This window comes from Chiloscyllium punctatum, chromosome 6 (genome assembly GCF_047496795.1).
Source record: "Chiloscyllium punctatum isolate Juve2018m chromosome 6, sChiPun1.3, whole genome shotgun sequence".
Lineage (NCBI taxonomy): Eukaryota > Metazoa > Chordata > Chondrichthyes > Orectolobiformes > Hemiscylliidae > Chiloscyllium > Chiloscyllium punctatum.
The window spans coordinates 60,650,582-60,663,623 of record NC_092744.1 but is presented as its reverse complement, the minus strand read 5'-3'; the positions used below and the strand labels follow the sequence as shown (position 1 = coordinate 60,663,623).

The following is a 13,042-nucleotide window of genomic DNA, read 5'->3' as shown; positions in this document are numbered from 1 at the left end:
CCATGTTAAACATTCATATCCTATATCACTGACATATCATAGCAGCAGTGTGCACTATATACAAGATACACCATAGCAATTTAGCAAGGTTTCTTCTACAGTACCTTGCAGACTCATGACCACTACAATTTTAAGCTACATGAAACACATTGGACATTGTAAGCTTCTGGTGAAGGACTTATGCTCTCCTGCTCCTCGGATGCTGCCTGACCTGCTTGCTTTTCCAGCACCACACTTTTCGACATTGTAAGTTACCCTCTAAACTTCACATCAAACTGACCTGGAACAATAATCACTGTTCATTCATTGTCACTAGGTCAATATTCTTCAATTTAAAGCACATTGAAAGTATCACTAGGTATGGTGTACACTTGTGGCTATCATACACCATGCCAACAGAGGGGGACTAGAAAGAAATAAGTAGAATCTGTATTTTAACATTGCAAATAGGATGCTAGGAGCAAGAGTGGGCAATTTGACCCTTTGAATCTGTTCTGCCGCATAATGACAAAATTACATATCTGGTTGTAGTCTCAGATTCACTTTCCTGTCTGTACCCATATCAAGATTCCCTTGTCTATCATGAAATATGACGCTGGATATTTTGAGGAGTGGCAATCTCACACAGGTAGTATGGGGCATGGTGCTGACTGGATAGGGTGCCAAGGTGCAAGGTGGCATGGTAAGTAATGCAGCAGATGGAAGAAATCAGGTCTGGCTAGGGGATAGTCAGGTGGATCCAGTGATGGTGACGGTGGTAGCGCTGGTGTGAGGGGGTTGGGGAAGGGATGGTAGATGGAGCTGGGACATTGAGTTGGGCCCAGCAGAAGGAAGGGGTCAGCAATGTAGTTGTATGTAGTGGGGGAAGGATAGTGTCAGATCAGTTATAGTGGGTCTGGTTATGTAGAGAGAGGCTAGTGATGTCAGCTCAGGTTTGGTGGGAGGGGGGAGAAAGGGGGAGGCAGGTCTCAACATCGGAATTGGGCCTTAGTATGGCAGATGCACATGGACTGTGGGTCAACTGGTCTAGGGTGTATGAGGTAAGTGTGGGATCACTTTAATATTTAGTCAGGAGTTGGACATAGTCCAACAGAATAACTTTTTCCAAATAATTTTACATGATTTCATCAGAAACATCTAAAGTCTCCGATCTAATGAAGACTTTAAGAGTATTCCAGGCTTCGTGGAATTGCCCTGCAGAAAATTCAATTTAATCAAGCATTTCCTTCCGAGCTTTTTATGATGGGGATTCCATACAGTCTAATCTACGTTGGAATAAAGGATTTCAGGGCAAGGGATAGTCCAGGTCAGCTCCTCAGCAACAGAACATCGCTGCAGGAATTCTTCAGGGTAGTGTCCGAGGCTCAAACATCTTCAGCTGCTTCATCTATAACTTCCCTCCATCATAAAGTCAGAAGTGGGGATGTTCACTATCTTCATATCGTGTTCAACACCATTCACAACGTTCTCAGATACTGAAGCAGTCCATGTCCAAATGCATTAAAACCTGGTCATTATCCAGGTTTGGGCTGACAGTGATAAGTAACATTCCACACTGGTGCCAGGCAACAGCATCTTCATAAAGACAATACAAAAATTGCCCTTGACATTCATTGGCATTACCATTGTTGAATCCTGTGATATCAACATCCTGGGGGTTACCATTCACCAGAAATTGAACTGAATTAGCCATATACATACAAAAGTTGGCCTGCAGCAAGTAACTGACTCACCAAAGCCAGTGCACCACTTACAAGGTACATGTCAGAAGTGTGTTGGAATACTCACCAATTGCCTGGATGAATGCAGTTTCAAGAAGCTTGACACCATCCAAGGCACAGCGGCTCACTTGATTAGCACTACATCCACAAGCATTTACTCTCTCCACCTGTCACACAAGCTGTCGCAGCAGTGTGTACTATCGACAAGATGCACTGGAGAAATTCACACAGGCTCTTGAAACTGCACCTTCCAAATCTCACAAGGGCAGCAGATATATGGGAAGACCACCATTTTCAAGTTCCACTCCAAGCCATTCACCATTCTGAATTGAAACTACATTGCCATTTTCAGTGTTGCCAGATCAAATCCTGAAACTCCCTCCTTAACACCATTGTGAGTGTACCTAGTATAAATGAGGCAGTAGTTCAATCAGCAGCTCACTACCACTTTCTTAGCGGCAACAATACATGGGCAATAAGTAATGATCCAACCAGCAATGTCAACCTGGCACGAATGAATAAAAATAATTCTTGGTTGCCTTTGTTCATTTGAGCGATTGTCCTAATTTCCTAGTTAACTATATTTACATCACTTGAGCCGAGCTGTTTATTTTTTCACTTTGGATGGAAATTTCACAGCTCCATTTTATGTAAGATCAAATTTGGCTGTGACAGCCTGTATTTACTTTGAACTCAGTCAACTGCTTAGCTTCTTCAGTCCTTTCCTTGTTCAAAGCTCTTATGAAAGTAGCACTATAGCAATGAATTCCCCACGTGTGTGACAAAACATGCTCACAGTTACCAACAACTGCAATGCCTTTTTAGTGTTACCATTCCAGAGTTTTTAATATGCAATAAATTGATCAGAATAGATAATAACCAGAAATATTTAAAAAGCTTTGAATTTTGCAAGGTGGTACAGACCTTTGATTTAATACAAGTTGACAGCACACTCTTACCTGAAGGACACCTGTACAAGAGTCCAGGAAGATACAACCCTTAGGTTCTTTTGAGATTTTTTCATCTTTGTAAAAGTTCATAATGTATGAGTTATCCGATAACTGTGTTAGCTGGAAGTATCGCCTTTTAAAAGACTGTAAAACAGAGTAAATTTTAATATTATACCCAGACAGACAAAAAAATCTGAACAAATGTGAGGTCATTAAACTACCATGATCTAGTTCTAAACACAGAAAATGCAAAAACACCTCAGCAGATCTGTTTGTATTTAAAGAGGGAGAATCAGAGTTAGTGAGCAAATTTTGCAAGCCCTGAGATCAAAGTCACTTTGTTAAGAACAGTCATCAAGCATTGCTTTTGTCTTGTTTGGCGAAACAGTGGCCAGAGATCATGCTTGCCATCCAACTAAAGATGACAGGCAAGTTATCAAAGCTGAAGGGCCTATTGAAGGAGCTGCAGCCTGTTGCTGCAGTAAGGAAGAGAGAAGAAAGCTCCATCTTCAGGTATGCTCTCAAAATGTGATGCGAACTTGAAAATGGCACTGTGCCTGGACCATCAGTGTGGAAAGGCCATCCTCCCAAAGGCAGTCTGTGGCCACAGATATAGCCAGGTGAGGAAGGATGTCTGAAACTCTTCCCGGACTGTGACCTGGAGAATGCTGGTAAACTAATACACTGGTCAGATCACCTCCAATTTCATCCTTCATGTTTCAGTTCAATGACCTTTCGTCAGAACTGTAAAATGTTAGAAATGCAGCAGGTTTTAAGCAGAAAAATGTGGAAGTTAAATGCAAAAACAGAAGTGGGTAACAATGGGACAATAAAGAAACAAATGATAAATCAAGTTGAGGTATAAAAAGCAACCAGGATCATCACTCTCAAATCCTGTCCCAAAAGATGGAGGTAGAGGTTATGGCCTGAAATTGTTGAATCTGGAGGCTCACAAAGAGCCTTATTGAAAATATGGGGAGACTGTTCCATCTTCCTCTGGGCTCCATTACAACAAGGTTGGTTGTTGATTGTACATGAATAAGGCATTATTGTATAAGTAGAGACACATCTGATCTGAAAGATAAAACAACAGACTGAAAGGGGGATTATTGCATGGAGGTGCAGGATGTGCAATGAATGTTTCTGTAAAATAAACAGTACTGTGGACAAAACAGTTCTGAATGATGCAGAAGTCAAACAGAGGCTATTGATCACAATTTTAATGTACAGCCTGTGTGTAGGCTCAGGTTTAGATTTCCCAGATTACAACTACATATTGGTCATCAACCTGGAGTATTATTTTGGCCCTTGCATCTGCTGAATATTTTCAGCATTTTCTGTTTTTATACGTGATTTCCAGCAGTATTTTGTACTTGAATCAGCAAGACTTTTCAATAATTTGGAGAGCAAAACAACGTTACATTTGCTAAAATACCAAAGTTAGAAATTGCCAGGAGCTAATATTGAACTTTTTAACCTTTTCAGGAAAGTAATATTTGCAAACTAATACTGCTGAAAACAATGTTTGTTCAGTTTGCTTTGTTCTAATAGTTGGAACAGTTCTGCATTGTAAAATTTTAAACAAATCCTGCTATGTTAACGGAATCAATTAAGGAAAGAACAACTTACTCGGACAGTAATGCTGTTATTCACAGTGCTATTGAAATTCCCTTTGTAAAGCCAGCCAGACTTGTAAACGCTCATTCCTCCTCCACCACCACCCCCTCCTTTTGAAGACGATAAAGATGTGGTGTCCTATAAATTATAAAAATTGGAACACATTGATGCTTCACTTCTGGGTTAATTAAATTTCTTCTCTCCTCGCCTCCTCTCCCAAACAAATTATAGTAATGTTTTGTACAGTATGTTGTATCCATGCAGTTTGAAGGATGTACAAATGAAATATAGACATCTGTATGACTTCAGGATTACTTAATATTCACCTACTAGAGAGATGATGCAATGATCCCTAATACAGCGTAATGTGAGAATTATGTCATAATTACATATAAACATGAGAACAGGTCACATCAAGAGCAATACATCTTCAAATGAAACAATTAAAATTGCGAACTCCAGTTTGAAACTATAATTTGGAGGTGCAGGTGTTGGACTGGGTTGTACAAAATTAGAAATCACACAACACCAAGTTATAATCCAACAGGTTTACTTGGAAGCACTAGCTTTCAGAGTTCTGCTCCTTCATCAGGTGATTGTCTGTTGAAGGAGCAGTTCTCTGAATACTAGTGCTTTCAAATAAACCTGTTGGACTATAACATGGTATTGTGTGATTTTCGACTTTCCAATTTGAAACAGCTACCATAAACAAAACTAATAAATCAAATTCCTTACATGGTACCAAATTTCCCTCTGCCTCTAAGATTTACAACAAAGGCTCTCCCATTATGAAAGGATTGTACTTCTCAAGTTTCATATATTGTGATCTCAATTATCCAAACAGTGAATTCCTAAACTTACAAATGGATCTTAGAAAGGCAGAAAGAAAAGGCCACATCTCTCTCATAACATGGTTGATTGCGTGTGACATTTAGTCATCAGGGGTTTAGTCCATTCACCTGACTGCTAAACATCACCTAAACATGCTAAATGACATAAGGTAACTAAAGAAGAAAAGAAAGCAACACAACTTAAAAATGTGACCAAAAAATGTTGTATTTCAGCAATGTTGTGCTCCACTGTGTATCAAGTACAATTGCTGCTCATCTCTGTCAGGCTGTTAAATATTGCATTTTGACGATACATGTCAGAAGTCCTACTTTTGAGCTGGAATAACAGAAATCTTGTTGAAAACAAGCAAAGTAAATTCTCCTAGCTAAGTGGAAATACTCTCTTTTGTCTTGTCTCATTATTGTGCTGTTATTTACATTATAACTATTGATAATTATGATTTAATTGCAGACTGAATTTTATGTTTAGGTTTAGAGTCAATGAGCAAATCTATGATTACAGAAGTGGGAAGCAAACATAACTGTTAAATTGAACAATATTTCATGATTTTGTCACGTATACCTACCTCATCTTTCTCAACATCATCATGGTCAATCTCAAATGTATGCGAAGGCAGTTTATCTGGTCTAAACTGTTTCCTAGAAAGGAAACACATTTCTGGTTATTCTGAACACCTTTTTTAACTATATAAATTCAGACTCTCCAAAACAACTCTCTCTCTCAATGTTTTGTACCCTTAGCAATAATATCTATTTAATATTGTAGAGTTTTTAAGCAAGTACTGTTGTAATAAATGTAATTGCATATGATTTTGGTATAAAACTACAAGATTACAGCATATTTTCTGACTCGAATGAATTAATCAGTTGATTTGGTTGGAAAAGGACCAAACTCCCAATCTTTTCCCTTCATTACAATACCCTCACTTTAACTGTCCTGCTCATCGATCAGTGCCAGTTTCCTGCATTATACTGTTGTCAAAATAAGTGGGAACGCTGAGAGATAGACAGAAATTTTCAACCCACTTTAAGGAAATTATGTATTAATCAAGTATATTTCAACTCCAAATTTGTTTATGTGAAACAATACTGTAACATTGACCTTTAACCAAAAATGTATTATCTGTTTCAAGGCACAAATAAGGCACCAAACATTCCTCAATTACGAGCAAATAATATTATAGGGGCATTCAGATTTTCTAGGAGAAAGTGAGGACTGCAGATGCTGGAGATCAGAGCTGCAAATGTGTTGCTGGAAAAGCGCAGCAGGTCAGGCAGCATCCAAGGAGCAGGGGAATCGATGTTTCGGGCGTGAGCCCTTCTTCAGGAGGGCTCCTGCCCTGAAGAAGGGCTCATGCCTGAAATGTCGATTCTCCTGCTCCCTGGATGCTGCCTGACCTGCTGCGCTTTTCCAGCAACACATTTTAGCATTCAGATTTTCAACAGTTGTGGATCAAGGTAAGATAAAATAAACAACAATATTACCAAAGATTAAAATTAGAGCACCTTTTTAAAAAAGACTTACCGAGGTAACTGTTTAAGATCCCCTGAATACTCTTCATACTTGTAGTTCACTATATTCCAATTGGAATTGTAGTACTTGCAGGCCTAAAAATGTGAGAAAAAAAATGAGCTTGCAAGACCATGTCCAAATTCCATACAATCCTGGTATTTCCAACACAAATATTACAGTTTAATTCTAAGGTAAAATACTGCAGATTCTGGAAACAGGTAAACCAGAAGAAAATGTTGGCAGTACTCAGCAAGTCTGAAAGCAACCAAAGAGAGAAAATCAGTTTTCGAGTTTCAGGTCAACGATCATCCATCAGAACTTCAAAAAGTAATCAGTGTCCTAAAATATTAATTATCACTTTTCGTTCCACACATGTTGCCAGATCTGCCAAGTAATTTCAACATTCCTGTTTTAATTACCAGCTTTACTAGCTCTCATCATTGGGAATATGTAAACCATCCTGCAAATTGTGGTAAAGAAGAGATATCTTGTGAATTGTGTAGCAGCAAACAGTGACTTGACAAAATTGCTGTATTTGTACATTAACTGTCAATTCAGCTCACCACAAAAAAATTACCATAATTAACAGCATAAATCCCTTTTAATGGGGACAAGTATTTTGCTGAAATGGCAGTCAACTTCTTCAGCCGAGAAAACGTGAACAATTTGAAACATTGAGTCATATTCATAAATCATTCATATGTGTATGTACTCTTTAGTAGAATTAGGGATGTAAGTAGATCAAAATGAATTCCTATAATTAGCAATGTGCTCTTTAGACATTTGAATTACAGCCGTCACATTCCTCATTACTTAAGTGCAACATTGAACAAAACGCACATTACTCTGATGTCAGTTTCCATAATATACCATTTTGATATTAGTTTTTAAAATCTCATTATTCAATGACTTACCAAAAAATAATCATTCACGCTAGTTTAATGAAAGCAGTTGTTAACACTATAAAAATAATTTATTTTGTCAGAATGTACAATATCCTTTCTACACCTGTATTTGTCATGAAGCATTCAGCACCTAAATTATACCAATTAGCTGCTTGAACAGATTATTTAAGGTACAGACACATTTTATTGTAAAGTTGCATCTCATGACAATGCACATCCTACTAAGTGTATTGTTAGTTGAGACTGAAGAGCCAGGTGTTTGGTTGCTTACTAAAGAAACTACTGGTTTGTCAGTTAGCATACAGTAAACACATCATAACTAGTACTCCACCACTACAATCGAGTACAAGATCCACTGTTGCATCTATTCTCAAACAATATAGTGATTGAATGTTCTACTCTCAATTACAAATTTTAAGTAATTTTATTTCCATACCTTTGTTACACTCAGTCAATACTAATATTAACCTGGTTGTGCATTATACCATCCTTCTAAACTACAGGATCAGACCAGTGAAGGACACCATCAGGAAGTGGTGTTGTGCAGGGCAATGGGACAAGAGAAGGGAAATGTATATTTTGAGTTCTGCCTAAATGCAGCAGCAATCACTTCTAGTTTCCTTCTTTTTGGCTAACTGCAGTGCCTTTTTGTAGGTGAAAGCAGCTTGAAAAAACTCATTACAAATATCTGCCAAATGATTCTTGGCCTTCAAAGTTTTGTTTTTCTGTTCAGCTACCCTTTCAGTGCTTGGCATAGTAACCAGGATCTTGACATCCTGAGCATATCTCACGTCATGAGAGGTACGTCAAGTTCCAAGCAATTGATTGTGTTAGGGGACTCCCTAGCCCAAGGTACAGAGAGACATTTCTGTGGCCTGCAGCAGAAAATCAGAATGGTGTGTTGCTTCCCTGGTGCTGGGATCAAGGATGGGTGCAGAATGGTCTCAAGGGGAAGAGGGGCCAGTAGGAGGTCATTGTACACATTGGAATCAATAGCCTAGAAAGGGAAAAGATTGAGATTCTGAAGGGAGATTACCAAGAGTTAAGCAGGAATTTAAAAAGGAGGTCCTCGAGAGTAATAATATCTGGATTACTCCCGGTGCTACAAGCTAGTGAGAGCAGGAATAGGAGGATGGAGCAGATGAATACATAGCTGAGGAGCTGGTGTACAGCAGAAGGATTCATATTTTTGGATCAATGGAATTTGTTTTGGGATAGGCGTGAGCTGTACAAGAAGGATGGATTGCACCTAAATTGGAAGAGGACTGATATACTGGCAGGGAAATTTGCTAGAGCTGCTCGGGAGGATTTAAACTAGGAAGGTTGGGGTGTGGCGGTGGTGGGGGGGGGGGGGGGGGGGAGGTGGGGGGAGCTCAGGGAGATAGTGAGGAGAGATTTCAATCTGAGACTGGTACAGTTGAGAACATAGGTGAGTCAAACAGTCAGGGCAGGCAGGGACAAAGCAGAGAACAAGGTAGGACTGATAAATTAAACTGCATTTATGACAATGCAAGAGGCCTAACAGGGAAGGCAGATTAACTCAGGGCATGATTAGGAACATGGGACTGGGATATCATAGCAATTACAGAAACATGGCTCAGGGATGGACAGGACTGGCAGCTTAATGTTCCAGGATACAAACGCTACAGGAAGGATAGAAAGAGAGGCAAGAGAGGAGGGGGAGTGGTATTTTTGATAAGGGATAGCATTACAGCAGTACTGAGGGAGGATATTCCCAGAAATACATCCAGGGAAGTTATTTGGGTGGAAATGAGAAATAAGAAAGGGATAATTACCTTACTGGGATTGTATTATAGACCCCCTTATAGTCAGAGGGAAATTGAGAAACAAATTTGTAAGGAGATCTCAGTTATCTGTAAGAATAATAGAGTAGTTATGGGAGGGAATTTTAACTTTCCAAACATTGATTAGGACTGCCATTGTGTTAAGGGTTTAGATGGAGAGGAATTTGTTAAGTGTGTACAACAAAATGTTCTGATTCAGTATATGGATATACCTACTAGAGAAGGTGCAAAACTTGATCTACTCTTGGGAAATAAGGCAGGGCAGGTGATTGAGGTATCAGTGGGGGAGCACTTTGGGGTCAGCGACCATAATTCTGTTAGTTTTAAAATACTGATGGAAAAGGATAGATCAGATCTAAAGTTGAAGTTCTAAATTGGAGAAAAGCCAATTTTTACAGTATTAGGCAAGAACTTTCAAAAGCTGATTGGGGGCAGATGTTCGCGGGTAAAAGGATGGCTGGAAAATGGGAAGCCTTCAGAAATGAGATAACGAGAGTCCAGAGAAAGTATATGCCTGTTCGATGAAAAGAAAGGCTGGTAGGTATCGGGAATGCTGGATGACTAAAGAAATTGAAGGCTTAGTCAAGCAAAAGAAGGAAGCTTATGTAAGGTATAGACAGGATAGATCGACTGAATCCTTAGAAGAGTATAAAGACAATAGGAGTATACTTAAGAGGGAAATCAGGAGGGCAAAACGGGAACATGAGATAGTTTTGGCAAATAGGGTTAAGGAGAATCCAACAGGTTTTTACAAATACATTAAGGACAAAAGGGTAACTAGGGAGAGAATAGGGCCCCTCAAGGATCAGCAAGGCAGCCTTTATGTAGAGCCGCAGGAGATGGGGCAGATATTAAACAAATATTTACTGTGGAAAAGGGCATGGAAGATATAGAATATAGGGAAATAGATGGTGACATCTTGCAAAATGTCCATATTACAGAGGAGGAAGTGCTGGATGTCTTGAAACGCATAAACGTGGATAAGTCCCCAGGACATGATCAGGTGTACCCTCAAACTCTATGGGAACCTAGGGAAGTGATTGCTGGGCCTCTTACTGAGAGATTTGTATCATCAATAGTCACAGGTGAGGTGCAGGAAGACTGGAGGTTGGCTAACGTGCTGCCACTGTTTACGAAGATTGGTAAGGACAAGCCAGGGAAGTAAAGACCATTGAGCCTGACCTCGGTGGTGGGCAAGTTGTTGGAGAGAATCCTGAGGGACAAGATGCACATGTATTTGGGAAGGCAAGGACTGATTAGGGATAGTCAACATGGCCTTATGCATGGGAAATAATGTCTCACAAACTTGATTGAGTTTTTTGAAGAAGTAACAAAGAGGATTGATGAGGGCAGAGCGGTAGATGTGATCTATATGGACTTCAGTAAGGCATTCGACAAGGTTCCCCATGGGAGACTCGTGAGCACAGTTAGATCTCATGCAATACAGGGAGAACTAGCCATTTGGATACAGAACTGGCTCAAAGGTAGAAGACAGAGGGTGGTAGTGGAGGATTGTTTTTCAGACTGGAGGCCTGTGACCAATGGAGTGCCACAAGGATCAGTGCTGGGTCCATTACTTTTCATCATTTGTATAAATGATTTGGATGTGAGCATAAGACGTATAATTAGTAAGTTTGCAGATGACACCATAAGTGGAGTTGTAGTGGACAGCAAAGAAGGTTACCTCAGGTTACAACAGGATCTGGACTAGATGGGCCAATGAGCTAAGAAGTAGCAGATGGAGTTTAATTTCGATACATGTGTGGTGCTGCATTTTGGGAAAGCAAATCTTAGGAGGACTTATACACTTAATGGTAAGTTCCTCAAGAGTGTTGCTGAACAAAGAAACCTTGGATTGCAGGTTCACAGCTCGTTGAAAGTGGAGTTGCAGGTAGGTAGGATAGTGAAGAAGGCGTTTGGTATGCTTTCCTTTATTGGTCAGAGTATTGAGTACAGGAGTTGGGAGGTCATGTCATGGCTGTACAGGACATTAGTTAGGCCACTTTTGGAATTGTGTGTGCAATTCTGGTCTCCTTCCTATCGGAAAGATGTTGTGAAACTTGAAAGGGTTCAGAAAAGATTTACAAGGATGTTGTCAGGGTTAGAGGATTTGAGCTATAGGGAGAAGTTGAAGAGGCTAGGGCTGTTTTCCCTGAAGCGTTGGGAGGCTGAGGGGTGACCTTATATAAGTTTACAAAATCCATGAGGGGCATGGATAGGATAAATAAACAAAGTCTTTTCCTTGGGGCGGGGGAGTCCAGAACTAGACGGCATAGGTTTAAGGTGAGAGGGGAAAGATATAAAAGAGACCTACAGGGCAACTGTTTCACTAAAAGAGTGATATGTGTATGTAATGAGATGCCAGAGAAAGTGGTGGAGGCTACATTTAAAAGATATCTGGATGGATACATGAATTGGAAGGTTCTGAAGGGATATGGGCCAGGTGCTGGCAGGCGGGACTAGATTGGGTTGGGATATCTGGTTGGCATTGATGAGTTACACCAAAGGGTCTGCTTCCGTGCTGTGCATCTCTATGACTCTATGATTCTTTATGACCAAGCTACGTAACACCCTTTTGTCTGAGATGTTGGCTTATTTTAACGAATAAGTTGTTTCCAATAAAAACATTGCTGCAAAGTTGAACTTCAGAGAAAGGAGAAGAGGACTAGATGCTTTGGTGTCTCTTCTCTGAGTTTGATGCAAACACTAGTGTCATCCATTCCAAATGACACAATTTGTTTTGATTTATAGTCCATCTTTGTTGATGCTTGTTTCTGTGCACTCTTCTTTCAGGACTTTCAAGTAGTGTTGCATCATTTGCAAAATGTGAAAAATCAAGACTCTTGGTGCAACAAAACGTGTTCGAGATAAATTTTATTTTTACTATACAGGCAGTCATATGGCAAAGTCTGTTATAGAATCCAACGAATTTCATTGCATTGAAATTAACTTAGCTCAGTTGTCCAGATGGCTGGTTTCAAATGCAGAGTGACGTCAACAGTGTGGGTGCAATTCCCATACCAGCTGAGGTTATCGTGAAGGACTCTCCTTCTCAACCTCTCCATTGCCTAAGGTGTAATGACCCTCAGGTTAGACCACTACTGGTCACCTCTCTGTCTAATGGATAAGTGGGACTATGGCATCTTTCCCTTTACTTTATCATCCTGGTGAATCCATGCTGTAAATTCCGAATGGTTTTTGTGTGCTTTATATCATGGACTGCCCAAAGTTAAAATACATTTCCCTTATTATAGAACATAGAACATAGAACATAGAACGATACAGCACAGAACAGGCCCTTCGGCCCACGATGTTGTGCCGAACTTCTAACCTAGATTAAGCACCCATCCATGTACCTATCCAAATGCCGCTTAAAGGTCGCCAATGATTCTGACTCTACCACTCCCACGGGCAGCGCATTCCATGCCCCCACCACTCTCTGGGTAAAGAACCTACCCCTGACATCTCCCCTATACCTTCCACCCTTCACCTTAAATTTATGTCCCCTTGTAACACTCTGCTGTACCCGGGGGAAAAGCTTCTGACTGTCTACTCTATCTATTCCTCTGATCATCTTATAAACCTCTATCAAGTCACCCCTCATCCTTCGCCGTTCCAACGAGAAAAGGCCGAGAACTCTCAACCTACCCTCGTACGACCTATTCTCCATTCCAGGCAAC

The 13,042-nt window shown here is 40.1% G+C and overlaps 1 protein-coding gene across 6 annotated transcripts in view; it reads right to left on the bottom strand.

Annotated features, from left to right (window-relative positions):
- The window catches only part of dock10 (dedicator of cytokinesis 10), a 342,639-nt gene that overhangs the window by 144,633 nt on the left and 184,964 nt on the right, over positions 1–13,042 (bottom strand). For all 6 annotated transcript variants that reach the window (XM_072572749.1, XM_072572752.1, XM_072572747.1 and 3 more), the window contains exons 4-7: positions 6,665–6,747; positions 5,706–5,778; positions 4,301–4,426; positions 2,681–2,815 (exon numbers count right to left, since the gene is read on the bottom strand). In XM_072572749.1, coding sequence (XP_072428850.1) covers positions 2,681–2,815; positions 4,301–4,426; positions 5,706–5,778; positions 6,665–6,747 — 417 coding nt within the window. The remainder of the gene's footprint in view (positions 1–2,680; positions 2,816–4,300; positions 4,427–5,705; positions 5,779–6,664; positions 6,748–13,042) is intronic.